This window comes from Penicillium cinerascens (assembly GCF_028974065.1).
Source record: "Penicillium cinerascens strain IBT 15544 chromosome Unknown contig_5_segment0_segment0, whole genome shotgun sequence".
NCBI classification, from domain to species: domain Eukaryota; kingdom Fungi; phylum Ascomycota; class Eurotiomycetes; order Eurotiales; family Aspergillaceae; genus Penicillium; species Penicillium cinerascens.
The window spans coordinates 3,051,105-3,077,448 of NW_026695294.1; the positions used below are offsets into that span (position 1 = coordinate 3,051,105).

Here is a 26,344-nt window from a genome sequence, read left to right on the forward strand (position 1 = left end):
TGCGCCACATGCGTGGCGAACGTAGCTAGGGGGTGCGCGTACTCTCATAAGTTTGCAATCAGATCAAGGGGTTTTTGGCAAACACCGGAAACCAACAGAGTTTATCATATGAAGGGAAGAAGCACATGCCCCGAGAGCTCGGAAATAACGCACAGGTGAAAAACCGCTATTAAAGTGACGTGTAAAAAGGGAAGTAAGTTGTACATCCCTTGTTTCTGAGGGCTGCTAAGACGTTAAGTCAATTTCGGCATAGTAGATCTCATTTAGTGTCTTCACACTTTAATTGATAGCAGTGGCATGATTGTGGAGCATGAAGCTTACCGTGTATAATCACGTGACTATACACGAGGCGATACTTCTGTCCTTCTTCCTCCCTCCTCCCCCACGACTTGCATCGCTATTTTCCAATGTTTCTCAAAATATTCGGAAAATTCATCAAGGCATGTGAACAAGCTGAACACACCATGCCTAAATCTCCCGATCGACCCCAGTGGCACGTGCCATCCACCTTCACCGATGGTCCCGAAGGGTTCCGAGTTTCCCCTTGAAGACAAGACTCCCAACGGGAGTTGATAGGATATCTGCCGGAGCTCAAGCATCCGAACACGGGTGGATATCCATAGGTCTCAGGGTCCCAGGTAATCGCTCGGGATTCGATCCTTTCCATTGATCGATTTGACTATGATGCCGAGGATGAAGTCATGAATATGTCAGCGGAAGGAAAAGTGTAGTGAAACTCCCGTGGTTTATAGCTCCGATACCCCCCAATGCAATGAACTGCTTTCCAATGCTGTCTTGACTTTTAAATGACCTACCCGATCATCAAGATGCCGTCTAGGCTGTTGGTTGCTGTACGACCACGGGCTTTCTCAATACGCTCGTTCGCATGTCCGGATCGTTCGGCATGCAAGCACCTCTTGACTCACAAGTCTCCAAATGTGCTGAGGTCTTTTGCAACACACAATGAACCCTCCACCACCGTATCTAAGTCAGATAACCAAAAGGAACGTGTCGTCATCCTGGGATCTGGCTGGGGTGGATATACCATCTCGCGCCGGCTGTCGCCCAAATCCTACTCCTCCCTCGTCATATCTCCGCGATCCTATTTTGTATTCACTCCTCTCCTCACCGACGCCGCTAGCGGATCCCTTGATTTCTCCAATATCGTTGAGCCTGTGCGAGATCCACACGCCAAGGTTGATTTCATCCAAGCTGCTGCCCGCGCCATTGACCTCAAGAAAAAGACCATTCTATGCGAGGCGACTGTCGTCAAAAGCGGTGTCACCGAGACTCCCCGTACCCAGGATGAGGAAAGAGAAGCCGGTGAAGGTGCCATCGATGAAGGTGCCGAGACCACCTCCAAACACCCGATGAAAGAGCTTCGCAAATGGGAACAAGGAGAGACATTCGAGGTTCCATATGATAAACTCGTGATTGCCGTCGGAGCTGTCAGTCGGACCTTTGGAACCCCGGGAGTTCGTGAGAATGCAATGTTCTTCAAGGATATCGGAGATGCAAAACGAGTCAAGCGGCGCATGCGCGAATGCTTTGAGCTGGCTGTCCTGCCGACCACCACCTCGGAGATGAAGAAATGGCTACTTCATTTCGCTATCGTTGGTGCCGGGCCCACCGGTACTGAATTGGCCGCGTCGCTGCGAGACTTCATCTACAAGGACATGATGAAATTGTACCCGGCTCTCGACGGGATTCCCAAAATCAGCCTGTATGACGTTGCGCCCAAGGTTCTTTCGATGTTCGACGAGTCCCTCTCGCGCTATGCGATGGAGACGATGAAGGACGAGGGAATCGAAATCAAAACATCTCACCATGTGAAGGGTCTGCGATGGGGCCCACCAGGTGCTTCGCCTCCCTATGAAATGGATCCTAAGCGGTGCCTGACATTGGCGACTGAAGAGGAGGGCGAGGTTGGAGTTGGCATGTGTGTTTGGGTGACGGGAAATGCCATGACCAACCTGGTCAACCAGACTCTCAACAAAATCGACGCATTCCCGACGGACTCTGTTCATGCCCTAAACGATGGTTTAGACCCATCGACTATCGCCAATCAGTCATGGGGATACAAAAAGGTGTCTAAGAAGGGGCCCCTGCTAGTTGATGGCCATCTACGTGTACAGCTGCAGAACGAGGCCGGACAGACAGCAGTGCTGAAAGATGTCTTCGCCTTAGGTGACAATGCTATGCCAGAGAATGGTGCTCCTCCTGCGACAGCACAGGCGACCTTCCAAGAGGCTAAGTGGTTGGCTGCGCATCTGAACAAGCAGGATCTGGCGCAGGTACCGCCCTTTTCTTTCAAGAACTTGGGCACCATGGCGTATATTGGAAGCGAAAAGGCATTGATGCAAATACCTCACGATACTCACGGCGCACGCCAGAAATACTTACCCGAGGGACTTACGGGGCGCATGGCCTCGATGGTTTGGAATATGGCATACATCACGATGAGCATCAGCTGGCGCAACAAGCTGCGGGTGGCATTCCGGTGGACATTGAACCGTATCTTTGGAAGAGATGTCTCGCGGTTCTAGTTTTATGGAGATAGTTCAACCCAATAAATCATCAAAGCGTCGGCAGTTCCCCCTGAACCGAGGTAGGATCGAAGCTACTCCGCATTCCCCGCATCGGTATTTTAAAATTGCGGGCCTCTTCTATTCTTCTTCTTGCATCCATCATCATGGCAACGCAAGAACCTCCCTACGTGGCAATTGCCCAGCGAAAGCAAGCCGAGTTGGCTGCTGCTGTTCCTGCAGAATGGCGACTGCCGCCACACCTCGTTCCCGCGGGGATGCTCTCCCCCGCCGAGTCGATCACCGAAGGTCCCAAGCTGTATACCCGAGTCAACGTGATAGAAATTCCACGCACCTGTGGAATCCTTAGCCCCAAAGAACTCGAAATCACCGAGAAATACCATGTGCGCGCATTGGTGGACGAGATGACCGAGGGGAGGTTGAAGGCGGAAGAGGTGGTGCGAGCGTTCTGCAAGGTGAGTCTCAACAGTCGGTTTCCCTCAGATCGGCGAGCTAATTCGACAACACCAGAGAGCAGCTATTGCCAACCAGCTCACTCGATGCCTCACAGAGCCACTCTTCGATCGCGCCCTTCGCCGAGCACAGGAATTGGACGACCACCTCCGCCGAACCGGCCGTCCCTTCGGTCCCCTACATGGCCTTCCTGTTTCAGTGAAGGACTCATTCCACATAGAGGGAGTGGACTCCAGCATTGGCCTTTCTGCACTAGCATTCAAGCCCGCACGAGTAAACGCCGATCTCGTGAATCTGCTCCAGTCCCTCGGTGCTATTATCATCGCCAAGACGAACGTCCCTCAGACCCTCGCAACGCTCGACAGCTGCAACCACCTCTTCGGTCGGACACTCAACCCGCTGAACCGCCAATGGACAGCCGGTGGTAGCACCGGCGGTGAGGGTGCCTTGGTTGCCATGCACGGGTCAATGGTCGGCTTTGGCACGGATATCGGCGGCAGCATCCGGGTACCCGCCATGTGCCAGGGCATCTACGGTTTTAAGCCGAGTAACGGTCGCGTACCCTATGGTGGCCAGGAGAGTGGACAGCTCGCCGGTAAGGGCCGGATAGCCCTGCAGGCTGTTGCTGGTCCGCTGGCCCGTTCGACCGGGGACATCTCAGCCGTTATGGGAGAAATCATAAGGCGCTCTGAACTATTTGGTGAAGACTGTATTCCGGGTTACTGGCCTGCGCCTTCTGTCGCGCTTTCCCTGTATCCTCAGCGGAAATTCACCATAGGCATTCTCAAGACCGATGGCCTCGTCACTCCTTTGCCTCCAATCACCCGCATCCTCAACGAAGTGGCCCAGCATTTGGCCCGCACGGGCGTCAATGTCGTCGATATTCCTGTCCCGTCGGCTTTGCCGAAGTGCCAGGGTGTAGCGGGGCGTCTCATGGGCGTGGATGACGGCTCCAGCATGCTCGATCTCATTGAGAGCCAGGGCGAGACTTTAATGCCGTGGCTGCAGGGTCGGATGAAGCGCGGCAAGGCACTCACTCTTGATCAATTGGCACAGCTGCAGGCTCAGCGCGCGCAGATTGAGAAAGAGATGTTGAAAATGTGGACTTTGAATGGTTCTCATATTCGGCAGGTTGACGCTATTGTGTGCCCTGTCGCACCACACCCAGTCCCCGAGCTTGACCGATACAATGCCGTCGGATATACCTCAACATTTGTGTTGTTGGATTATCCAGCTGCAACAATGCCCGTGCGGAAGCTTGTGGAGTCCGATCTGGAGTTGGGCAAGACAATGGACGCACCTGTACTGGGAAGCTGGGATAAGGCCAATCGCAAACTATGTAAGTGCTTATTTTCTAAGATGCTTTGTGGATCTTCCTAACATGAGATGATCAGGGGATGAGAAAACAGTTGACCGTCGCGTGTACCTGGAGTCACCGCTTAGTGTCCAAGTCATCACGCCGAAGCAGCATGACTTTGAGCTTTGGCAAGCCATGGACATGATTGATCAGGCGGTACAGAAAGGTAGTGGCTCGCCTAGCGCTAAGCTATGAACACCTCGGCGACCTTGCATATAGCTATAACCAGATGATATCTACGAAGTATCTACAGAAGCTCATGAAAACAACGCGTAGAGAGAAAGAAATTCATACCGTAATCCTAAAATGAATCCTAATCATCTTTCAAGCATATCAAGAAATATTCTTACAGTCTCCCCTTCAGGTGCGAACCACCATCAGTGGTAATCACCGCCCCATTGAGGTGACTCGCAGCCCGAGATCCCAAAAACACAACCAAACCCGCAATATCCTCCGGCTTGCCCAGACGACCATTAGGCGAATACTCCTCGATTTCCTTCAACCCACCCTTCAACTCAATCAAGCCACTAGCCATCTTGGACGGATAGAAACCCGGTGCAATAGCATTGGTCAAGACATTGCGCGGGCCAAGCTCAACAGCCAGGTTCTTCGCAATGTGAATTGCAGCGGCCTTGGAAGCAGAGTAACTCGGCGTGGCGTTGTCGCCTACAGTGCCGATTCCAATACCCGCTACCGACGCGGTAATGATCACCCGAGAGGGCTCGTCGCGTGTTGCCTTGACAGTCAACAGGGGCGTGAATCTACCACATTAGAATAATCTCGTAGATTCCATGAGCGCGATACTTACTTCTGGATTGTGTAAAAGACACTCTTGACGTTCAGATCCATGACCTTGGAGAACATCTTCTCCGGGTGCGTATCGAACTTCTCACCCCATGTCGCACCGGCATTGGCAAACAACATATCGACGTGGTCGGTCGTCTTTCTCACCTCGGCTACCAGCCGGTCCAGCTCGTCCATGCGAGAGCTGTCGGCGGGCACGGAGATAGCTTGCGCGCCGGGCCGCTTGTTTGGCAGCGCGTTCAGCGCGGCGACGGCTTCGTCACAGGCATCCTTCTTGCGGGAGGTGATGTACACCTTGGAGCAACCGGCTTGCAGGAGACTATTTCATGTGGTTAGATGTAATGCGTAGTACAATTCCCGGTTGGAATGCGGTACGAACCCCGAGGCAGCGTGTAGTCCCAGTCCACGCGAGCCACCGGTCACCACAGCGACCTTTCCCTCGAGGGAGAAGATGCTCGGGAAATTAGAAAGCTTCACTTGTTCTGCGGCCGACATGATTGCTGTTGATGGTTGAGCTGCAGGTCAGGGAAGAAATCACATCCGAGCCGCTGTTTTAGTAGCTCGATTTGACCGAGGCTCATTCTGCAGCCGAAACCCCGCAAAAGGGTGTCGTCGGGATTAGTAAGATCGTCGCTGAGCGCTGAAGCCGGAAATGTATCCATGGCTTCTTTTGAAGACTGAAATGTTAAGAAGCTAACTGATTCCCGGGGTCCCGGTGATTTGGCGGTGGTCGTGTTCAATGGACATGGGGTTGCAAGGGTGAAGAGTGGTTCGGTGAGGATGCCCTAATAAGTCTGCATGGTGGCCCATCTCGGCTATCTATACACATGGCGACCACGAATGATGAATCGTTGTCCAAACTGCGTGCTATATGGCTGGAGATACACACAAATACTCGATGCAAGCACAAATGCCGGCTATTCATACCCAAACGTGGCCGAATCACACGGTGTCGACAACCAACTGTGGACCCGAAATGTGCTCAATCCTTCGCAATCGGCGGGATCCACGCAAACCCACTCGCCATGGAGTGTAAACATGATTTTGATGACAGCTACCTTGGTGGCAGCGGGGTGATTGACTTAAGAGGGGTACTCTGGGGGACCTTGGAAGCCACGCTCGTACAGCCTTCTACTCTCTGCTCTCAACTTGCAACCCTCAACTCTCCGCTCTCAGCTCTTCAGTTCTATCACAAACATCACCATGGCTCAACATACTCTCCCTCCTCTCCCCTACGCCTATGATGTAAGCCCTGAATTCCAATACTCTCTGGCACTGAACTCACATCCCCAGGCTCTCGAACCCGTCATTTCGAAGCAGATCATGGAACTTCACCACCAGAAGCATCACCAAACATACATCAACAACCTGAATGGCGCCCTGTCCGCCCAGGTCTCGGCCACACAGGCTAATGATGTGCCCGCCCTGATCTCCCTGCAGCAGAAGATCAAGTTCAACGGCGGTGGTCACATCAACCACTCCCTCTTCTGGAAGAACCTGACCCCTCCCGGAACCCCCGGCAATGAATTGGCCAGCGCGGCACCTTCACTTCGCGAGTCTATTAACTCTCGCTGGGGCTCCCAGGATGCCTTCACGAAGGCATTCAACGCCGAGCTGCTCGGCATCCAAGGTAGCGGTTGGGGCTGGCTCGTCAGCAAGGGCGGGCCCAAGGGACGTCTGGAGATCACCACCACCAAGGACCAGGACCCTGTTGCCAGTGGTGATGTGCCTATCTTCGGTGTTGATATGTGGGAGCACGCCTACTATCTTCAGGTGAGCTTTTGTTTTTGGTTTTCCCCCGCCATTTTCCATTTTCTTTTACTAAATCCTCCCAGTACCTCAACAACAAGGCTGGCTACGTCGACGGCATCTGGAAGATCATCAACTGGTCCGAGGCCGAGAAGCGCTACACTGCTGGCGTGGAGAACTTGCTGAAGCTGTAACCGAAGTAGCTGCTCGGTCCCAACTTCTGAAGTGGATATCATTCCGATAAAAGAAACGCTTGTAAATAAATGATTGAAATTTGCAAATGGAGTATCAATGAATCATAAAAGAAATGAGTCTGCTCAATTGTACCCGACGATTCCCACTCCGAGAACGGTACCGGCAGGGTCTCTCATTGTTACTTGTCGGCCCACGACTCCCTTCTCCGAGACGCCCAGGTCCAGCCGTTCGGGCAATTCGAATTCCATTTCTGTTTGGCGGTGGCCTGGCTTCATGCTTTGGCTCCGGCTCAAGTCTATCTGGAATTGATGGAGTGGGGGTGTGTTTGGCGTGGATGTAGAGAGATCTCCGTATTTCCTTTCTAGAGTCAGTATTTCACTTCTTTGGCGTTTGGGATAAACTCACTCTATCCGCATGTCCACATGTCCGCAACCGCGCAAAGAGTCAAAAGTCTCTTCACTGTCGGTCTGGAAAATCCCTTTCGTTTTGCGGTCTGTTGTTTCTGCGTTGCGGAAAAAGAGAGAATAGGATGATAGAGTTGATGCTGATGATGTGGATGAGACGACTGAGTCTGGTGATGAAGATAGAGATCCTGAGTTTGAAAGTAGACGGTTTTCTCGCGGGAAAAGCACGGCAATTGTACCGCCAAAGGTAGGACGGTTGGTATCACCGCACATGATGGTTGTAGCTGGAAAGATGCAAATGCAATGCCAGAAGAGAAAGAAAGTACTATACACGACAGTACTATACGCGATAGGGTCTGTACAACCTGGAGAGTGATTCACTTGACTTGAATTGACCTGGTAGAGCCGAGAGACAATAAATAGGTAGGACAACCACCAAGGTGCTGTGCTTTCCACCAAGGTGAGCGAGATCGAGCATATTTCCCAAGCCTCATTTCTCTTTGCGGTAAGTCGTGCCGATCCTCTCAAATCCGCGCAGTGGGGCGTCGATCTGCCATCTCCCATTATCGGGGCTCTTCAACTCAGGTACACGACCTCGATAGGCTTCTCTTTCTTTTTTTCCTTCGGTTTTACAATGACCGGCTTCAAAATAGGTGGTGATATTCTAAGAAATACGTTGCCTAACATATGGTCCTTATTGACTTAACGATTTGTCGAGCATTGAAGTACTTAGCAAGACGAGACAGCCTTTTTTTTTCTTTTTTAAAAATATACATATATATTTTCAACACTATTGCTCTGGATGCGACCGCCTCTTATCTGTTTATAGAGTAGCCTGAGATAGAACCCTCCAGTGCCGATGTGAAAGTATACAGTGAGTGGCTCAGGCCAGCCCCACCTCGCCGATACGCGGCCCCGGACCCGCCCTCTGCCAGTCACTGTCAATGCTCGAGTCAAGAATGAGTGCATTTAATACCCCCGGAATCTGGCATCGAACTAAGAAGCCGACCCTGCAATCGGCTTCCCTGGAGTACTATGACCTTGGTAACTTCCATCGCACGGTCAGCACCATTAGCAAGGATGCCCAGACCTGGTTCGACCGTGGCCTCGTCTGGGCCTACTCCTTTAACCACCAAGAATCGGTGCGTTGCTTTGAACAGGCCGTGATTGCAGATCCCACGTGCTCCATGGCGTACTGGGGTATTGCCCTGTCTCTGGGTCCGAATTATAACAAACCGTGGAAGCTCTTTGACGGGGAGGATCTCTCAACTACCACAACCCGCGCCCACAGTGCAGTGGTGGAAGCGAAGAAGTATGCAGCTACAGCAACTCCTGTGGAGCAGGCTCTGGTTAATGCACTGCAACACCGCTACCCGCAGAATGAGCCTGTTAATGATTGTGCGGAGTGGAATCACCGATACGCCGCGGCCATGGAATCCGTGTATCAGGCCTTCCCGGATGACCTTGACGTCGTCACGCTTCATGCCGATGCCCTTATGAACTTGAAACCGTGGAGCCTATGGGATCTTGAGACCGGCCAACCTAGCCCCGGTGCCCGAACCATCGAGGTGAAAGCAGCGCTCGACAACGCCTTGACCCAAGAAAATGCATTTCGGCACCCGGGCCTCTTGCACTTGTATATCCATCTCATGGAAATGTCTCCAACTCCCGAGATTGCACTCCCGGTAGCAGACCACCTACGAGGGCTGGTCCCAGATGCAGGCCACCTCGAGCATATGCCAACCCATCTAGACATTCTATGCGGCGACTACCGCCGTGCAATAGCATCCAACACCTCCGCCATCCGCGCGGACGAGAAATTCCTCAAGAACCAAGAGCTGGGCCATTTCTACAATCTCTACCGCTCGCACGACTACCACTTCCGAATGTATGCCGCTATGTTGGGCGGCCAGTCGAAGATTGCTATCGACACTGGAACGCAACTGGCAGATTCCATCACCGAGGACCTCCTCCGCGTGGAATCGCCCCCTATGGCTGATTGGCTTGAGGGATTCATTGCAACGCGCGTACATGCCCTCATCCGCTTCGGTCGCTGGGAAGATATCATTGCGCTGGAGCTTCCGACGGACCGCAACCTCTATTGTACTACTACTGCCATGACTCACTATGCCAAAGGCGTCGCTTATGCCGCTACGGGCCGTGTCGTTGAAGCGAAGAAAGAGCAAAGCGAGTTCCAGTCAGCCGTGAAACTCGTCCCCTCATCTCGAACCGTTTTCAACAATACCTGCGTGGACATACTCTGCGTTGCAGAGGCAATGTTGGATGGCGAGATCGCTTATCGATGTGGAGACTACGACGTTGCCTTTGCTCATCTGCGGACTGCAGTGGATCGAGATGATAACTTGCCCTATGATGAACCTTGGGGCTGGATGCAGCCTGCAAGACATGCACTGGGTGCGCTACTGCTGGAACAGGGACGTGTCGAGGAGTCGATGGAGATTTACGCTGCTGATCTTGGGATCGATGAGTCGTTGCCTCGTGCGTTGAGACATATTGGTAATGTTTGGGCTCTACATGGCTATCATGAGTGTCTTGTGAAATTGGGTAAAAATGGTGAAGCACGGGTTTTGGCGACGCAGTTGAGACTTGCGTTGGCCATGGCGGATGTACCTATTCGGTCGTCTTGTTTGTGTCGAGTTGAGACCGAACGCTAGAGTCAACGAGCCTTCCAAATGGTGTAATTGGATTATTTTACAGATCCAACATTGGAAATAGTATGACACTATCATCGAAAAGGACTCCTATTCTATAGATGAACGCAAGGGATTAGAATAGTACTTCAAGGTTTTACGAACTTGAAGCTTATTATGACATAAAATAGTACTCTAGAAGCTTGGCATACAAACTAGGAAACAAGAACTTCATCCGAGTAGAGAAATTGAAATAAAATGGCCCAAAAAAACAAGAGAAACAGTTCATGAAGTATAGGACTGATTCATTGATGGGATCGGCAAAAAGTGGTCGCGCCCGGGATCGAACCGGGAACCTTCTCGGAACTACCGAAGCAAGTTCACATAAATGTGAACGAGAAATCATAACCATTAGACCACGCGACCTGTGATATGGGAGACAATCGTTAATAAAGTGTTCATACCAAATACCAGTTATCTCATTCTCTATCACCTAGGACCATTTTTTTTCTTTTCTGCTTATCCGTTGACTTTTTGGCTCCTAATCACAGGGTACGATCTCCCTCACAACGCCCTACCTTGAACCACACTCTCTTCAAGAACGGACCTGGGACCGATGCTATAACCCTCCGATCGGCCCTTTACTCAACCTCCCGCAGATTCTGCTTCTGCGACCCATCACCGCACACCCTCGCACACTCTCCCACACCGACCCCATATAGGCCGCCTCTCCGAGCGCCTCTTTCACAATGGACGCTCAAGCATATCTCATTCGCCACGGCTGGTCCGGCCCCGGCAATCCTCTCAATCCAAACCAGCGTCCAGGACCCCACGGCGGTCTCGGCTTGACAAAACCCATCCTCGTCGCACGCAAGGCGAACAACCACGGCGTGGGCAAGAAAACCACCAAAGACCCAACGAACCAATGGTGGCTACGCGGTTTCGAAGACGCGCTGAAGGGCGTGGGCGACGATAGTTACGCTGCTACTTCGGCGAAGACGAACAATGCGCTGACCAGCGAACTGTACCGGAACTTCGTGCGCGGCGAGTGTCTGGCCGGTACGATCGACGAGAAGACCAAGGCTGCGTCGGAACAGTCTATGTTAAAAGTTAAGAGAAAGCGCGATGCCGATGAAGACGCTGGCCGTCGCGCTAAGAAGGAGGAGAAGGCTGCGAGGAAAGAGGAGAAGAGCAAGCGTCGGAAGTTGAAGGAGAGTGAAGATACCTCCTCAGCGGCTGTTTCGAGCGATGAGGGCTCAGAGAAGCGCAAGGAAAGCAAGGAAGAGCGTCGGTTGAGACGAAAGGAGAAGAAGGAGAAGAAGGAGAAGAGTCACAAGTCTGATGATAGCACTGGGGATGATGGTGACAAGGCTATGAAGATGGCGAAGAAGCCGAAGAGATCAACTGCTGAAGATTACTATCCTACTCCTATGTCGACGGAATCGGATCAAACACAGGGAGACATTATGGAACTCGACGATGTGACAACGCCGAAGGAAAAGAAGGAGAAGAAAAAGTCCAAGAAAGATAGAGAGGCGGGAGACTCTGACCCCAAAAAGAAGTCTAAGAAGGACAAGAAGGAAAAGAAAGCCTCTGCTTGATTTGCATCTTCCATTCTGCATACGGGCGCATTGCATGTTCCACAAAAAGCTGTATAGATATGTGGCATACGGCATTTACTTGGCGCCAACTCGTGATCAAGATACCCCCTTTCGTTTGGCGAGGAATAGATTTGAATCAGTCATTGTCACATCTCAATTTTTCTAGACTCAGTTCTCCACAGGTAGTGTACCCGGCTTGTTGGATAGAATCCACGGCCTCCTTTCCCAGAAGTCATCTCTGATGATATCGATATGGTCAACCACGACCTGTGCTTTCCGACGAAGTTTCTTCAACTTGTCCTGCTGAGATCTTGACTGCTTTTCCTCTGGTGCGGAAGTATCGTCTTCCATGGATGCTTGTGCGGACTTTGGCTCTTGGAGTTTGTACTATAAAGCAGCGAATTAGAGCTAATTGGGATAGCAAAGAAATTCCGAATACTCACCTGGCGGTACAGAACGCTTCCTTTCTTGTAAATCTCTTCTTCATTATTGTAGTTGATGCCGAACCGCTTGAAGAGAATCTCGTTCTTGTCCGCAGAGACAGTACCCTGGTATCAAATTAGCACACTCCAAACCATACCTGTCACAATGGATGACTATACCTTTAGTTCCTGCTCTGCATCTGTGTTACTCATTCCTCCTTGTTGGACCATGGTCCAAAAAGTTGTGTTGTAGAGGTTATTAATATGGCCTGCATCCAAGTTAGCCACTGTAGCTCTACCTAGAGGTGATAATGTTTGATCACTCACAATCAACCTGCCTCCAGCTCATGTAGTCCCGTAGGATCCTCGTGGAGGGGTAGATAACTGCCCTTCCATCGAAGGAGGGTAGATATGGCGGCTGGAGGGGCTTGTTCGGGAAGTATATCGACCACAGGTAAATGTAATGCGCGGTGAATGTTGATACAATAGTTGTGACCAATTTACTAAACGCACAAATCGGCCAGTCAGTACTGTGACTGACAAATTCTGTCTTGCAAATCGCAAGAGAAAAATTCCCCAGGAACTACAGACTTACCCATTCCGCCGCTCAAAGAGTTGGCAGGTAGGATGGAAGACAAAGCTGAGATAATCCGTTAGTAAAAGAATAGAATACGGATGCAGGGATGAAGCACACCTGAACTCGTCACTGATGCCGTAGGCAATGCATAGATCCGGCAGCTCTTTCATGACCTCGACTGCAGCGGCATTCATGAGATCGAGCGCGCGGCGGTCATTCGGTTTGACGAATGCATAGTGATCAGATAGCCTAAAGAAAATCAGATATTGATCATGGATACATATGCGTGGAGTTCAGATGGCATACTTGTGGAAACCTCTGCCGTCGATTCGGACCACGATCCACGTATTGGGGAGCAGGATGTCCGGCTGCTCGAAGTCCTTGACATACTCAAATCTGACCGAAGTTAGTCGAATTTCACTTGTACTGGGATTTCAAACATTCTTACTTGGAGTTTGCCATGTTTTTGAACCGCGGGGTCTGGAGTTGAAGAGACTGGATTTGATGAGCGAGTCATTTTGTGCGGTGATTGCTACCCGCGCAAAATGCGCTGCCAACTGGTCAACTGGACCGCAACTACACGACCAACTCCACTGCAGTGGTTCACAACCAGGTTGGATATCAAGTCAGACTACGCGTATTGGCTACGTTCATACGGATTCACAGTCGATTAATGAAGAATGTATATTCCCATATGAATTCCATTAAGGTATCTTTGGCTAACCGAGTGTGTACTCCAGAATAAGAAAAGAAGTGAAAGGACTTGACCACGGTGGTTTCATGCTTCAGCAACCCCCGGGATCTCTTCATCGCCGACTTCACTCGTCAGCTCACTGGTCTCACTAGCTTTGTCTGATCTTCGCGACTTGCGAGAAAAGAACCCAAGGCTGCTACGGGTTGACCGGTCTGCTGACGGCACGCTGGAGACGGTGCTGTCGACACTCTTGCCCAGCTGGGCTTCATCCTCATCAATATCACCTTGAGAGGAGTCGCCCTTCTTCGAGAATAGTCCCGAGCGGTCTTTCCAGGAACTGAACTTGCTGGAGCTACCTTTGCGGGTGATCTTGCGAATGAACGATTCCTTCGATGCAGCGTCCACGGAGATGCCAGATGGCATGCGCTCCAAGGATTCATACGAATCGCCGGGGAAGTGAGATAGGGAGCGCGAATCGCGGGATGTACGAGGTTCGGATGGAGACACATCGTCACCGTGAAGATCAAATGAGACGTCGGAATCCTTGTCCTTATCTTTGCCCTTGTCTGACTTCTTGCCCGTAAAGATGGTCCTGAATGTAGGGGCTGCCGGGTTGAGCTTGGGATTCGGAGTGACCGGTCGATGAGATGACGACGGACGGGTACCGATCGGGGCCTGAAGCGGCCGATGATGGCGATCATACAAGTCCTCGACAAAATCCGGTTCGCCGGTCAATCCCAAAGGGAGGTGGCCAGACGACCCATATTGGATCGAAGGGCGTCGGGACGGTGCCCTAGACCATGTGGTCGGTGAGGCCCAGTCTAACCCAAGCGGACTATTGCGATGCCCCATTTGCATTTGCTCTGCCGACGGCCACCCAAAGTGACGGTTGTCCGTGGAGGGATGAGGCAGATGGTTCTGGTTATCGAATGAAAAAGTCGATGAAGGCCGAGGCGACAAAGAGCCACGTCGAACACCGCCAAGAAGAGACGCTGGATCAATTGGATCATGGCGCGGGCTAAATTGATTGTATCCCGAGTTCATCTCGGTAGCCCCTCGGCCGCCGGCGCTGCCAAACCCGAATTTGCTGGACGAAAAGATACTTGACAACGCAGCTCGTCGGGACGGTGGGTGATCAGAAGAGCTGTCCGTAGTCACGTCAGACGTATTGCTTCGAGGAAACAAGGACATCGGATTGGCCCAGTTGCCTGTGTAACTCAATCTCCGGCGACGCGAGCCGATTGGATCCAGCTCATCCACATTGCGCGGGAAGGACTGGCTCTGTCCTGGTTTCAAAGTGCCCAGCATGGGTGGCGCATCGGCCAGTGTTTTCCCACGAGGTCGATGGAATCCGAACAGACCAGAGAGCCTCCTGGATGCACTCTTTGGAGCCTCAGCTGACAAGTGTGTTGGTTGCGAATCTGAATCGTGTCGGTGATGAGTTTCAAGAGGACTGGCAAATATGCTGCCAGGTCTGCTCCCCGAAGAGACCGGCGAGACTGGCCCATGGATAAAGCTGTCCAAAGGATTAGTCGATGTCTCCATTGATGAGAACCGTGGACGGGTGATGGGGCCTGCGAATTCCGGTGACTCCTCATCGCCGAGAAGGTCAGATGGCAACAAGGCATCGGCACGAGGACTCATTTGGGGGTTATTGAAAGACGTCTCCATGTCAGAACGCATGATCTCAGGAGGATCGGAGAGGCCGGGGAGGGTCATTCCATTGTTAATGTTGAAAAATGAGCTTGGAGGGCAAGTCGGCGAATTAGTTGAGGGCGGGTTGTAGTTGATTCCACCAGGGAATGCTGGCTCAACGCCGGGGAAGTTCACGGGGGAAGACACGTTACTCGTCAATGAGCTGCGATGGCGACGAGGTCGGATAGTAGCATTGTTGGACATATCCAGGTCCAATGCCGGCAGGGAGAATGGTCCTGAACTGCCAGGTCGCTGGGAGGTAAGCCACTTCAGCCGTTCCTGGGCTTCTTGATACTGCTGCTGAGCTTGCGCATGGAGGTTGACGAGGGTCGCATACCGAGCGTGCAGTGTGTTCAGCTTCAGTTCCCACTGGCGAGCGCGCTCGTTGTCGATACGATCAAGTTCATTGCCATCCTCACTCTCACCACCCTGAAGTCCCTTTCTTTCGTCCTCAAGTTTCTTGATCCGCCCGCCTTTGTCTTGGATTTCGTCGTCGATGATTTTCATCTCTGATTGCTCCTTGGCGATCTTCTTCCGAACCTCTTCGGCGCGAGACTCGGTATCTTCCTCCAATCGTGCCTTGTCTTCCTTGGTCTGTGCAGCATCGTTGGCCATGCGAGCGATCTTTTCCTGCCACCGAAGGATGTCCGTCTTGCGTTTTTTGCGTTCGGCTTCCTTCTGCTGAAGAAGTCTCATGCGTTTGGTTTTCTCACTCTGCACAGTGCGGTTGACACTTTCCAACTTTGAAACGTGCTTCTTCAGATCACCGCTTACTTCGTCCTTCTCCCTGACACGCTTTTTCAGATCATCACGTTGCTTCTCGAGATCCTTCAGCAGTGCAATATGCTCCTCTTCCTCCTCGATTGCTTGTTTCTCCTGGTTATCGTTTTCTTGCTGTAACGATTTGAGGCGATCCGCTAGGTACTCCAGACTTTGTTCGCGATCATCCTTGCTGATGCGCTTTTGTGATTCATCGGAATGGCTGTGCGCATGGTCTGTCACTCCAGTGGCAGGTGATAACTTGCGACCTGCAGACGGTCGCTTGCCAGCCAGTTGACCGGCACTGTGCTCGCGCGACATGACTGGGGCGGAGGGTGTCGGCAGGCCGGCCGTGGATCTCGGGATCGACGCTCGAATAGTCGGGCCACTAGCGGTGGCATCTTGTTGGGCTCGGGAAAGAGGAAGAGATTTCGTTCGAACATGAAGGATGGCACTCGGCGTTTGGAAATTTGCCGCGCTAACAGAAAGGACGCAAATATGGTATATGCTTCCGGGGACGAGATTCAGAATTTCCACCGCTGTTTCGACTCGTTTCGACTCGCCCACTGAAGACCTTTAGCGCTTGCCGGGCGAACGGGAGATCTGGAATAGAGCGCAGACGTACCTTTGACATTGTTCACTTGAATTATGTGCTTGTGTATTGAGTTATGAAAATCCGGCTGCTTCCAGGCAATACGAATCTCACGGGCCGTAATCTCCTCAAGGGTCACTTCCGGCGGCGGCGGGATGTCGAGACCCAATTTCTCCACCAGAACCTCATTGGAGGTCTGACAAACCTGCCACGCACGGTAGAGGAGCCTATTTAAAATCAGTATCAACCACAAATAAATGAGGGAAATAAAGAGAACTTACCAGATCAGGGCCCATAGAATCGAGACCGCAAGGAAGAGAGCCATGACGCCTCGCACCCTCACACGGGGAACCACAGCAGGGTAGGCGTCAAATGCGAGGTAGAGCGGCTCATACATCCCAGCGTCGAGCACCCATGGACACGTGCAGGCGGGGAACGGAGAAAAGGTAAGAAGAGGAAGTAGCAATCAACTCGTGATCGGCCACTCCATTTCGGTGGGACATGTCACCTGACATCGTTAGTCAGGATCGTCCCAGAGAAGACTAGTGCGATCACGCCCATTGATCGGCCGCTAGCCCCAATTTAGACTAGCTCGATAAGGTGACCTCGGCATGTTGAATCTGGCTTACGTAACAATCGTTGGGCGTTGAATGTGTTGATGAACCAACAGATCCGGGGACGCCAGAGATTCAGCGTGTTTGGGGCGCTTTTGGTCATTGCAGTATTTTTGTTTCAGCCGTCTTTAATTCCAGCAACAGCATTTTTGTGGCGGTGGTAATGCACCTGCTCCTTGTCAGCTGAGTGTCACATGGGCGGTTTGGCTGCGATTCCTCGAATTTCCGGTTTCTCTCCCAACGACCGTTTCTTTCCCCTCTTCCTGGAGATCGTCTCTCTTGTCGGTACCTTTACATTCGCTTCTGATTTCTAGAGTTTGGTCTTTCTTTAGAAAGCCCATCGCCTAGGGTGTTCGACACTACCCGGCGAGATGCAGTACGTGCGGAGCATCAGCGGCTCCGTCTCCAAGACATGGAACTCGATCAACCCAGCGACGCTCAGCGGCGCCATTGATGTGATTGTCATAGAGCAGGAGGATGGTAAGCAGAGGCTACATATCCTGAACTCCCTCGGATAGTTGGATTAATTTTCTTTTTCTTTCTCTCAAGGGACCCTCGCTTGCTCACCCTTCCATGTCCGTTTCGGCAAGTTTTCGCTCTTGCGTCCGTTCGAGAAGAAAGTGGAATTTAAAGTCAATGGGATCAAACAAGAATATGCGATGAAGTTGGGAGAAGGCGGCGAGGCCTTCTTCGTGTTCGAAACCACCGATGATATCCCCGCATCGCTACAGACCTCGCCGTTGGTTTCTCCAGCGAGTAGTCCGCCGCTACCCAGCGAAGATATCGCTTCATCCCTCCAGGAGCCGGAGTTCCTCGACCTTGATAAATCGACCGGAGATGCTTTATCGGAGGGCGCGAAGACTCCGCCAACAATTCCCATATCACGACCGGTGCGGGCAACCACGGATTTAGGTATTTGAAGTCTTGGAATATCGCCCGAGACTGTCTTGGCTTACTGAATCACAGGAAATATCACTCCCTTGTCTCGGTCACCAGATGAGTCGGATCTAAGCCCTCATCCCGACAACTCGTTCACCAAGCCCCCACTCGACCATTCACTTTCGGAGAATGTACTTTCGAGCAGCGTTCCTAAGTCCATCGAAGAGCCACCCTCTGAGGAGGGCCTGGGATCTGCTGATGGGGAAGACCCTGAACAAAGAAGCCGCTCCCGGAGTCCACCTCCAATCTCCCCCCAAGAAGCAATGTCTCGTGCCAAATCTCTCTCCGAAAAACTTTCTGGGTCCAATATCCCGTCACACATTACGGAAACCGGAGACCTTATGCTGGACATGACGGGCTACAAGAGCAATGAGGAAGATGCGCTCCGCGCCGAGGTCCTTGCCCGCAAGATTCTCGCAGAGGAATTGGAAGGGAGCTATGATATTGGTGCACTCATTGGGGCGGACGAACACGGCAACTTATGGATTTACAGCAGCGAAGAAGCCAAAGATGCGGCTGACCGGAGAGCGACCATCAATTCTATGCGACCTAACACGGCTTTGAGTGAGGATGCAATCTCAGATCCTGGATACCACAGTGAGGGAGACCGACCCACTTTGGAGCCGTCGATGGGAGTCCGCCACCATCGAACCAAATCGGATGTCCAGCCTGGATTTCCTACGCCTCCTCAGTCACCTATGGGTGATTCGTTTGCAGTTGAGACTCCTCGCAACTACGCAAAGACGTTGCGGTTGACGAGTGATCAACTTAAGGCGTTGAAATTGAAGCCTGGCGCTAACCTCATGTCCTTCAGCGTCAACAAGGCCACCTGCACAGCAAGCATGTACCTGTGGAACGGCAATACGCCGATTGTGATCTCCGATATTGATGGGACTATCACTAAGTAAGCAAATCACCTTCTTCTGTCGAAAGACACCTGATACTAACGACCATACGCAGATCGGACGCTTTGGGTCATGTTTTGAACATGATCGGACGCGATTGGACCCATGCAGGTGTCGCCAAGTTGTACACTGATATCGTCAACAACGGCTATAACATCATGTATCTCACCAGTCGATCTGTTGGACAAGCAGATACTACACGAGCGTACCTCTACGGTGTCAATCAGGATGGATACCGGCTTCCCAGGGGACCCGTGATTTGCAGCCCGGATCGTACCATGGCAGCATTGAGACGGGAGATTTACTTGAGAAAGCCGGAAGTCTTCAAAATGGCTTGCTTGCGCGATATTTTGAATTTGTTCTCTGGGAAGGAGAACCCCTTCTGCGCTGGCTTCGGTAACCGATTGACAGACGCTTTGAGTTATCGATCCGTCAACATCCCGTCCACGCGGATCTTTACGATCAACTCGAACGCCGAGGTGTCCCTGGACCTGCTCAGCCTCAACAAGTATAAGAGCAGTTATGTGACCATGCAAGAATTGCTTGATCACTTCTTCCCACCTACTAGCCTTTTGGTCCACTCTGGAGGCGAAGAGTACACAGACTTCACGTACTGGCGAGATACGCCTCAAGAACTCGATGATTTCTCTGCCACCGACAGCGAAGACGAAGGGGAAGAAGAGGAAGAGCCCGCTGAGGACGAGATCCTCGAAGAGGAAGAAGATGCAGATGAGGAAGACTATGAGGAGGGGGAGCTCAGCGATGACGAAGGCAGTGAATACCTCCAGGAAGGAGAAGAGGGAACCGACATGGCCGCAAGTTACATTTCACAAGCCTCGGAAGCCTTTTCCAACCCGGCGGGATCGATTGTGGAATCCATCGAGGGTGATCAGGATCTTGAAAATGTGGAAGTCGGCGAGGATGCTGTTCCCGCCCTGGATCCATTGCCCGAGGTTGCAGAATCAACTTCTCTCCCTATTCGTCCCAAGATTCCCCGGGACTGAGCATAGTCTCTTAATGATTCATTTCGTCATGGGCTAGACGATAGCTGCGGAAATAGATTCGGCGCTATCGCTCTACCCTTTCACAAGTTCTGGAATTAGAACCAGCATGGCATTGCCTCTTGGCGATCAGATACCCCGTTCAACACTATTTGCATGCAGATTCGGAGTTGAAGCCTGCCTTTTTATACAGTTTGTGGCTTGTGTGGTTTTCGCATTGCGTTAATGGCGTTTGATTTTCCATGGGAAGGAGGATTGCCGTACGAATAAACCCTGTGCAAAGTAACTGTTACAACACATAATTATTCTGCTCTCCGCTGTCCTCCACTGCATTGCCACCAGATCTAGACTTGTCTTCAGACACGGAGCATTCCGTTTCAACCCAAGTCAAACGTTCACAATACTGTGAAGATCCTTTCTTAGGCCAACGGGCTTTGAATCTCCGGGAAAGAGATCAAATTGCACTTGGCCGGTTACAATTTTGTAAGATTTGAACCGGGCGTTTCTATTTTCAGGCACCTTAACTACGGCAGATCGAAGCAATGATAAACATCGTAAATATACTCGAGGACATATAGACCTCGTGGTCGATGACTATCGACTGGAGGACAGGAGATGAAACGACCAGATACTAGGTGTGCTTTACGCGCATGGGGTGGGCCTCAGTGTTAAACACAAAAGTATTCTTGTCGCCTCTCTGGACCTGCCATGGGGCATCTGCGATTTATTAGTATCAATGTTTTGGATTTTCGTGTGGGTTACGTACCTTCCGCATGAGTGAGGTAGCAGTACTTCATGACCTCGGCGAAGAGGAAGCTCTCCTGGTTGTCGACTTTGGAGCCACCACCCTTTGCATTGACATTTGTCACGGTTGCGAAGCCTGAGTCGGTACGGGTGGTAGCGTTGATGGCCACGAAGGCGTTCCAGACCCAGTCACGGTACTTTAATATCGTTAGCCTATTCAATTTGCCACATCAAAAGAGAGATAACACTTACCACCTCGCTGCCGGTGATCCGGTACGCATAGTAGAAGCTCTCGACCACCTCGGGCCGCAGGACGTAGTAGCCGCTCTCAATGTAGAATCCAGCACGCTCATAAAAGTCTTTCTGGCTATCCGGCACCTGCTTGGGGTCCCAGCCCCAGGATTCAGGGCCAATTCCAGTCAGAGTCTGGTTGTAGGTAGCCTCGCAGCCGTTGACAAGCTTGAGACCGAAGTCGATGAAATCCTGGCGATCCAGCACGGAACCACCGAGCAAAAAGCTGCCGCCGTCGAAGCAGGTCAGGTGCTGGGAGCTGAGATCATAGTTGCCGTTGTCGTATGAAGACAAGAACGTCAGCTCGGGACGAGGCTCCGGATGCGACTGGAGGTGTTTGATGGTTGACTCGGCCGCCAGGACCCATCGGTCCTTGTACGTCTCGAACCGCTTGGGGTCGTACACGTACATCTTGATCAGGTACTCGTAAAACGAGTCATCACCGCCGTTCCACGAGACGGCGCCATCGCCAAATTCGCCGTTACTGATGTAGATGTTGCTGCCCACGAGACCGGGGAAGGGCTCCCCGCTCGACGGTTGGGGGTTCAACAGATACGACTCAGCTTTCTGGCTGAGCTTGCCGTACGAGTCGTCACCCAACAAGTCCGAGAGGCGCGTCCACTCGAGGGCCAGAGTTCCCGTCACGGCCAAACCGTTGGTTGTAGAACCGTCATTTCCCTTCGACGTGATGTTCAAGTTGTTGTACGGGACACCGGATTCGGTGTCGAAGGCAAACTTGAGCACATCTGCCAGGTTCTTGGACTGGGTGAGAAGGTTGTCCACATTGTCCTTCTTGCTGGCGAGATCCGACGCCGGGCCCGTGAGCAAATCATAGCCCGACAACATGCCGGCCAGGTACCGAATTGTCGTCTCGAACAAGCTGACCTGTTCCGAGGTCTGGCTGTAGTCGATTTTCGAGATATGGTCCAAAATGGTGTTGACCGCATCCGCGTTGCCCATTACAATAGCGGTCGAAAGCGCATCCACCGCGGAAGCACCCCATCCGTTTCTATAGTTGAACTGCGTTGGCTTCAAATGCTTCCAATTGCGATGATCGCAAACAGTACTCACCTGGAGTCGCCATATCCATTGCTCACTGGATGCAGCTCGTCATGAGGGAATGCATATTTCATGTATCCATTCCATGCATGCTGGAAGGCCTCCTTCACGGCATCGGCCTTCTGTTGTGTTTGCGACTGGCGGCCCAAGACAGCCTCGGTCTCGCCAAAGGGATGAGTAACGACTGATCCGGCCAGACCTAGCGCCGCTAGTGGAAGGGAGGTGACGCGCATCGTTCACGTAAAGTCGGTCCCCAAGGAGAGTGGTCAAGGTAGGGATATGTTTATATTAACAATAGCAGGCGGGACGAGGACGACACGGGTGATTAAAAGGGATTATAGCAGATTCGCAAACGAGAGACCACCCAGCTGCAGCTCAGCGGGTCAAAGCGACTATTGAATCGGCAAAGTGGATTGGGGAATAGGAATGGAAACTTGCGAGGGTGTGGCCCAGGTCACATCGAAAGGGGAAGCCGTCACACGCGCCTGTTTACCTGCATTCTAATCCACCGCGGTTGGGCATAACGAGGGTCCCGCTCTCCATTCTCTGCAAGGTCCACTTTCCATCACCTCACCTGTCTAGGAAAGCCGGGGGGTCTCTGCAAGGTCGCCCCACTACTATGCGCTGTGCTGCGCTGGTCTTGGCTCGTCGGAATGCGGTCCCTGAACCGGGTGTTCCGATGAACATGCCATAGTTTTCTTAATGTTTTTATCTATCCTACCGGCCTCGATCAACTCAAAGCTTGTCTTGAAACATTGCCTCTTTTGCGTCTTCTGCAAGGCGTCTCGATCCCATACGGTTGCTGCATCTAGCTTCCCCGGGATCTTCGTCTCGGGTGACTTACTGAAATGACGCACCTAGTCAGGGACGCATCAGACGCACGAATCCCCTTGGTGGCGCACGGAACAGAGACATGCACTAGCACTGACAAGCACGAGAAAAAAATACCCCTCATGGCGTTCTGCCCTAATCTTTATGCTTTCCAGCCTATGAGCGCAGGGAGGCACCGGGTGTAGAGTCGGACGGGGTTGATCTGCACTTCCCCAGCATGCGCCAAGACTACCACCCCAATCCTTTCGGGGACATCCACGTCCATTGAACGTCTGATGATAAGTCCACTATTTAAATCGTACAGGGTTCATGTGCCCGGGTGGTGACTGTTCTCGGCCATAACGATTGGCTTGTTTGCCCCGGGCATTCCCTACAGTATTAATGCAACCAGAGTCCAGCGCTAGCAGCAGCCCCGAGATCTGGACATTCTTCCGATCTCCTTGTCTCGTTGAGCGAGGGCCCTTTAGCCAGTCTGCGATGTTCGGTACGTGGATTCCGATGCGCATCCCCTTCATAGGCACAATCCAATCCGACCGTATCGTGGTCTTTAGAACTAAATACGGATAATCTTCCGATCCTAGAAGTCCTGTTGGTTTTGGTCAAGATTCAAAAGCTGAAGTCTGGGCTGATTGGAAGCACATGCCATTTAGAATCAGCAAAATGACCGAGCGTGGTAATAACCTCAAAGCAAATAACCCACAGCTTGGACGTTTATCTAACTAGCGGCTCCGGACGAGTACGTCATTTTCAGGTCTATTTCTGATGCAGGTTCATGAATCCATAAAAATACAAAAATAATACAATAATGTGACATTTTACGGACTGTAACTTGTTCCTACAGTAGCTGACAGCACTAGGTGTAATTCAAATTGTGCTTTCAGCTACCGTACCCTTTGGACACTCACGCTTTGTTTCTCGGACCCTACCCGGAACCGCACTAATATGCATTTGGCTAAGTGGTAAATAATAATCTCTAATAATAGACCCATTTTAATTCCAGAACGGCCACATTACCCATAATACTGCATATTACAGGAAACCCATTCACTGCGACCTATGTATCCACCCCTTGCCCGTCCATATCCCAGGGTGAAGCATCCAATCTCTATAGCACCGCGCTCTCGAGAGTTGGTAGAGAAATTCGTCTTTCAAAAATGGTATTTGCTTTAATAATGACGATAATATTGGCCCCGTGATTATATAATTAACGCGAAATAGCCAAATACGCGCAGAATCTTCGGTTAGTTCCTACGAAGGTAGCGGTGGATCGCTTCTACTTGAGGTATGGAGTTGTCACGTGCTTCACCAGGCTTATCAGAACGCCCGGGACAATAGTCTATTTTATTTGTCAGAATCCCGAGGGGATGAATTAGCAGATTGATTCTGATTGGCCAAGGTTATCCGTCCCGCGGTTTATGCCTCAGGCAGAAACATTCATCGGGCGCAGAGGAAGAGGAACCAGGTCATCGCACACCGACCGAGAGGTCATCGCACACATCACGTGATATTTACAATAATTATGGCCCGTGCTTATCGCAACCCTGTAAATTTCTAGGGTAAACCCTTGTAACCTAGTAATCTATCCACACACCCCACTTCTTTCTTTTAGTCTCTCTTACTGTGTAATTATCAACCTATCTACCATAGAACGCGCTACAGATTATACCTAGAGGGCTTATAAGGATCGTACACTCTCTGAGCTTCTACAGTTTAATTCTACGCCCGATATAGAGGATATAGGCGATTGTGTCGACCTATTTGACAGCAAGCAAGAATTTGAAACCGCAATTCCTAACCGGGACGAGGTAACGTATTCGGTAAGCGAGTGACGCATGTAAGCGAGCGACGCACCCCAAAACACCATATTAAATGCGATATTTAAGAACGCAATATTTCAACAACCACAAGCTTATTCTATTTAGCTTTCAGTAATTCACTAATTTAGAGCACAGATAGCCTAATTTGGGAGTCTGGGATAATTTAATTATCATTTCACTACGTTTACATAAAATACACTGTAATTTAGCTTTCTGAGCTTGAAATATAGATCATCGACTCAACACGACTTAAAACCCTCCGAGACCTTCAAATACCCCTAGACTCATTATAAAGGACATATATTTAAAGAAAGTCTCTATGAGAAGCTGCTGTTGCGGAAATATAGAGTTGTAATTTATCGCTTTTACTATGGTGTTTTGGGGTGCGTCGCTCGCTTACATGCGTCACTCGCTTACCGATTACGTTAAATATATATTCACCACATTTAATTCCAAACTAGTTGCGAAATAATTATTAACTAGTTTATATATAGGTAATTTATATTCCGACTCCATTAATCTATCATCCAGCCTAAGCTATATTAGCTGCTATAGTTAAATACGTACCTTTACTCCCAGAGTATCTAGAGACTTATGATGAAGGGGTTGCCTATATCGTGAAGATCGATATAGGCATTCCGTAATGGTAATTCTAAAATTACGAAGGATTTACGTTCTTCCAGAAAAGTGGGGCAAATTAAAAATAAAATCACGTGATGTGTGCGATGACCTTACACCATGTGTGCGATGACCTATATGCACCCAGAGGAATCAATCTCCTGAGAAGGATCATCAATCTGATCATATTCTTTCTACCCAGCGGTTCCCATCTGTACTTGACTATACAGATTTCCACCGGTTTGTCACTATAATTTCAAGAATCCGGAAGCTCCTTGTGACCAAAACGATATCGCTACACTGTGACACATCTTCCACGTTTGATGACATGTCATCAGACAAGTCGACCACTCGAGGACGTATTGGCGGCGCAAAATCCAAGACCGGGTGCGGAACGTGCAAGTAAGAATAGACTGTATAATTTCTGGTTGATGTTCACACAGCATGCTAATCCGTCCCAAGGGTTCGTCGAGTAAAATGTGATGAAGAAAAACCGCACTGCAACAGATGTGTGCGTACGGGACGGCGATGCGATGGCTACAGCCACGCTTTGGCACTAGCTGATCGCCTGAGGATTTCCTTAGCGTCACCAGCTACTGTTGTCAGTAGAGTTCTGCCGGATAATAGCGCGGGTACTGATGAACTCAGAGCTTTCGACTATTTTCAACATGTAGCGGCAATAGAACTTGCAGGCACTACCGATAGGCATTTTTGGTCGGGAACTGTCCTCCAGCTGAGCTGGTCAGATCCAGTTGTCTGGAATGCCATCATCTCTATTTCCTCTCTATACGAACACTCTGCAATATCAGAAGCGCCTTCGGCCGTTCTCGGCTCACAGCCCCAAATAACCAGCCGTTATCATCGACAAGCGGTGACATGGTACAATAAGGCCATTTCGGAAGTTAGGGCGCGAATACGAAGTGGTCGAGCCGACCGGTCTATTATTCTGCTAAGCTGCGTTCTATTTGTCTGCGTCGAACTTCTTCAAGATAATGTTCTGGGTGCTCTGGAACTCTGTCGACAAGG

General features: G+C 51.0%; 11 protein-coding genes across 11 annotated transcripts; 6 read left to right on the forward strand and 5 right to left on the reverse strand.

The window, feature by feature from the left end:
* Positions 1–827: 827 nt before the first annotated feature.
* On the forward strand, positions 828–2,546 carry N7498_005622 (putative pyridine nucleotide-disulfide oxidoreductase; the record flags this gene model as incomplete). Its single annotated transcript, XM_058452684.1, has 1 exon — positions 828–2,546. The coding sequence occupies one exon, from the start codon at positions 828–830 to the stop codon at positions 2,544–2,546; it is 1,719 nt and encodes a 572-aa protein (XP_058309222.1).
* Positions 2,547–2,692: 146 nt separating this feature from the next.
* Positions 2,693–4,551, forward strand: N7498_005623 (putative general amidase; the record flags this gene model as incomplete). Its single annotated transcript, XM_058452685.1, has 3 exons — positions 2,693–3,001; positions 3,057–4,338; positions 4,394–4,551. 3 exons carry the CDS (start codon positions 2,693–2,695, stop codon positions 4,549–4,551), a joined length of 1,749 nt encoding a protein of 582 aa, XP_058309223.1.
* Positions 4,552–4,702: 151 nt separating this feature from the next.
* On the reverse strand, positions 4,703–5,655 carry N7498_005624 (oxidoreductase, short-chain dehydrogenase/reductase family; the record flags this gene model as incomplete). Its single annotated transcript, XM_058452686.1, has 3 exons — positions 4,703–5,117; positions 5,165–5,479; positions 5,540–5,655. The coding sequence occupies 3 exons, from the start codon at positions 5,653–5,655 to the stop codon at positions 4,703–4,705; spliced, it is 846 nt and encodes a 281-aa protein (XP_058309224.1).
* A 708-nt stretch (positions 5,656–6,363) lies between these two features.
* On the forward strand, positions 6,364–7,103 carry N7498_005625 (superoxide dismutase; the record flags this gene model as incomplete). The annotated part of the gene is made up of 3 exons (XM_058452687.1): positions 6,364–6,405; positions 6,454–6,933; positions 6,996–7,103. 3 exons carry the CDS (start codon positions 6,364–6,366, stop codon positions 7,101–7,103), a joined length of 630 nt encoding a protein of 209 aa, XP_058309225.1.
* A 123-nt stretch (positions 7,104–7,226) lies between these two features.
* Positions 7,227–7,781, reverse strand: N7498_005626 (uncharacterized protein; the record flags this gene model as incomplete). Its single annotated transcript, XM_058452688.1, has 2 exons — positions 7,227–7,461; positions 7,510–7,781. The coding sequence occupies 2 exons, from the start codon at positions 7,779–7,781 to the stop codon at positions 7,227–7,229; spliced, it is 507 nt and encodes a 168-aa protein (XP_058309226.1).
* Positions 7,782–8,467: 686 nt separating this feature from the next.
* Positions 8,468–10,183, forward strand: N7498_005627 (TPR domain protein; the record flags this gene model as incomplete). The annotated part of the gene is made up of 1 exon (XM_058452689.1): positions 8,468–10,183. One exon carries the CDS (start codon positions 8,468–8,470, stop codon positions 10,181–10,183), a length of 1,716 nt encoding a protein of 571 aa, XP_058309227.1.
* Positions 10,184–10,908: 725 nt separating this feature from the next.
* Positions 10,909–11,760, forward strand: N7498_005628 (uncharacterized protein; the record flags this gene model as incomplete). The annotated part of the gene is made up of 1 exon (XM_058452690.1): positions 10,909–11,760. One exon carries the CDS (start codon positions 10,909–10,911, stop codon positions 11,758–11,760), a length of 852 nt encoding a protein of 283 aa, XP_058309228.1.
* Positions 11,761–11,928: 168 nt separating this feature from the next.
* On the reverse strand, positions 11,929–13,221 carry N7498_005629 (tRNA guanylyltransferase; the record flags this gene model as incomplete). Its single annotated transcript, XM_058452691.1, has 8 exons — positions 11,929–12,147; positions 12,204–12,308; positions 12,363–12,451; positions 12,510–12,685; positions 12,778–12,822; positions 12,877–13,008; positions 13,066–13,155; positions 13,208–13,221. 8 exons carry the CDS (start codon positions 13,219–13,221, stop codon positions 11,929–11,931), a joined length of 870 nt encoding a protein of 289 aa, XP_058309229.1.
* A 316-nt stretch (positions 13,222–13,537) lies between these two features.
* On the reverse strand, positions 13,538–16,896 carry N7498_005630 (Fibronectin type III domain protein; the record flags this gene model as incomplete). The annotated part of the gene is made up of 3 exons (XM_058452692.1): positions 13,538–16,473; positions 16,533–16,726; positions 16,781–16,896. The coding sequence occupies 3 exons, from the start codon at positions 16,894–16,896 to the stop codon at positions 13,538–13,540; spliced, it is 3,246 nt and encodes a 1,081-aa protein (XP_058309230.1).
* A 588-nt stretch (positions 16,897–17,484) lies between these two features.
* On the forward strand, positions 17,485–19,961 carry N7498_005631 (putative lipin Smp2; the record flags this gene model as incomplete). Its single annotated transcript, XM_058452693.1, has 4 exons — positions 17,485–17,593; positions 17,663–18,025; positions 18,080–18,956; positions 19,013–19,961. 4 exons carry the CDS (start codon positions 17,485–17,487, stop codon positions 19,959–19,961), a joined length of 2,298 nt encoding a protein of 765 aa, XP_058309231.1.
* A 628-nt stretch (positions 19,962–20,589) lies between these two features.
* Positions 20,590–22,285, reverse strand: N7498_005632 (glycoside hydrolase family 47 protein; the record flags this gene model as incomplete). Its single annotated transcript, XM_058452694.1, has 4 exons — positions 20,590–20,675; positions 20,725–20,899; positions 20,955–22,002; positions 22,065–22,285. 4 exons carry the CDS (start codon positions 22,283–22,285, stop codon positions 20,590–20,592), a joined length of 1,530 nt encoding a protein of 509 aa, XP_058309232.1.
* Between the last annotated feature and the right edge of the window lie 4,059 nt (positions 22,286–26,344).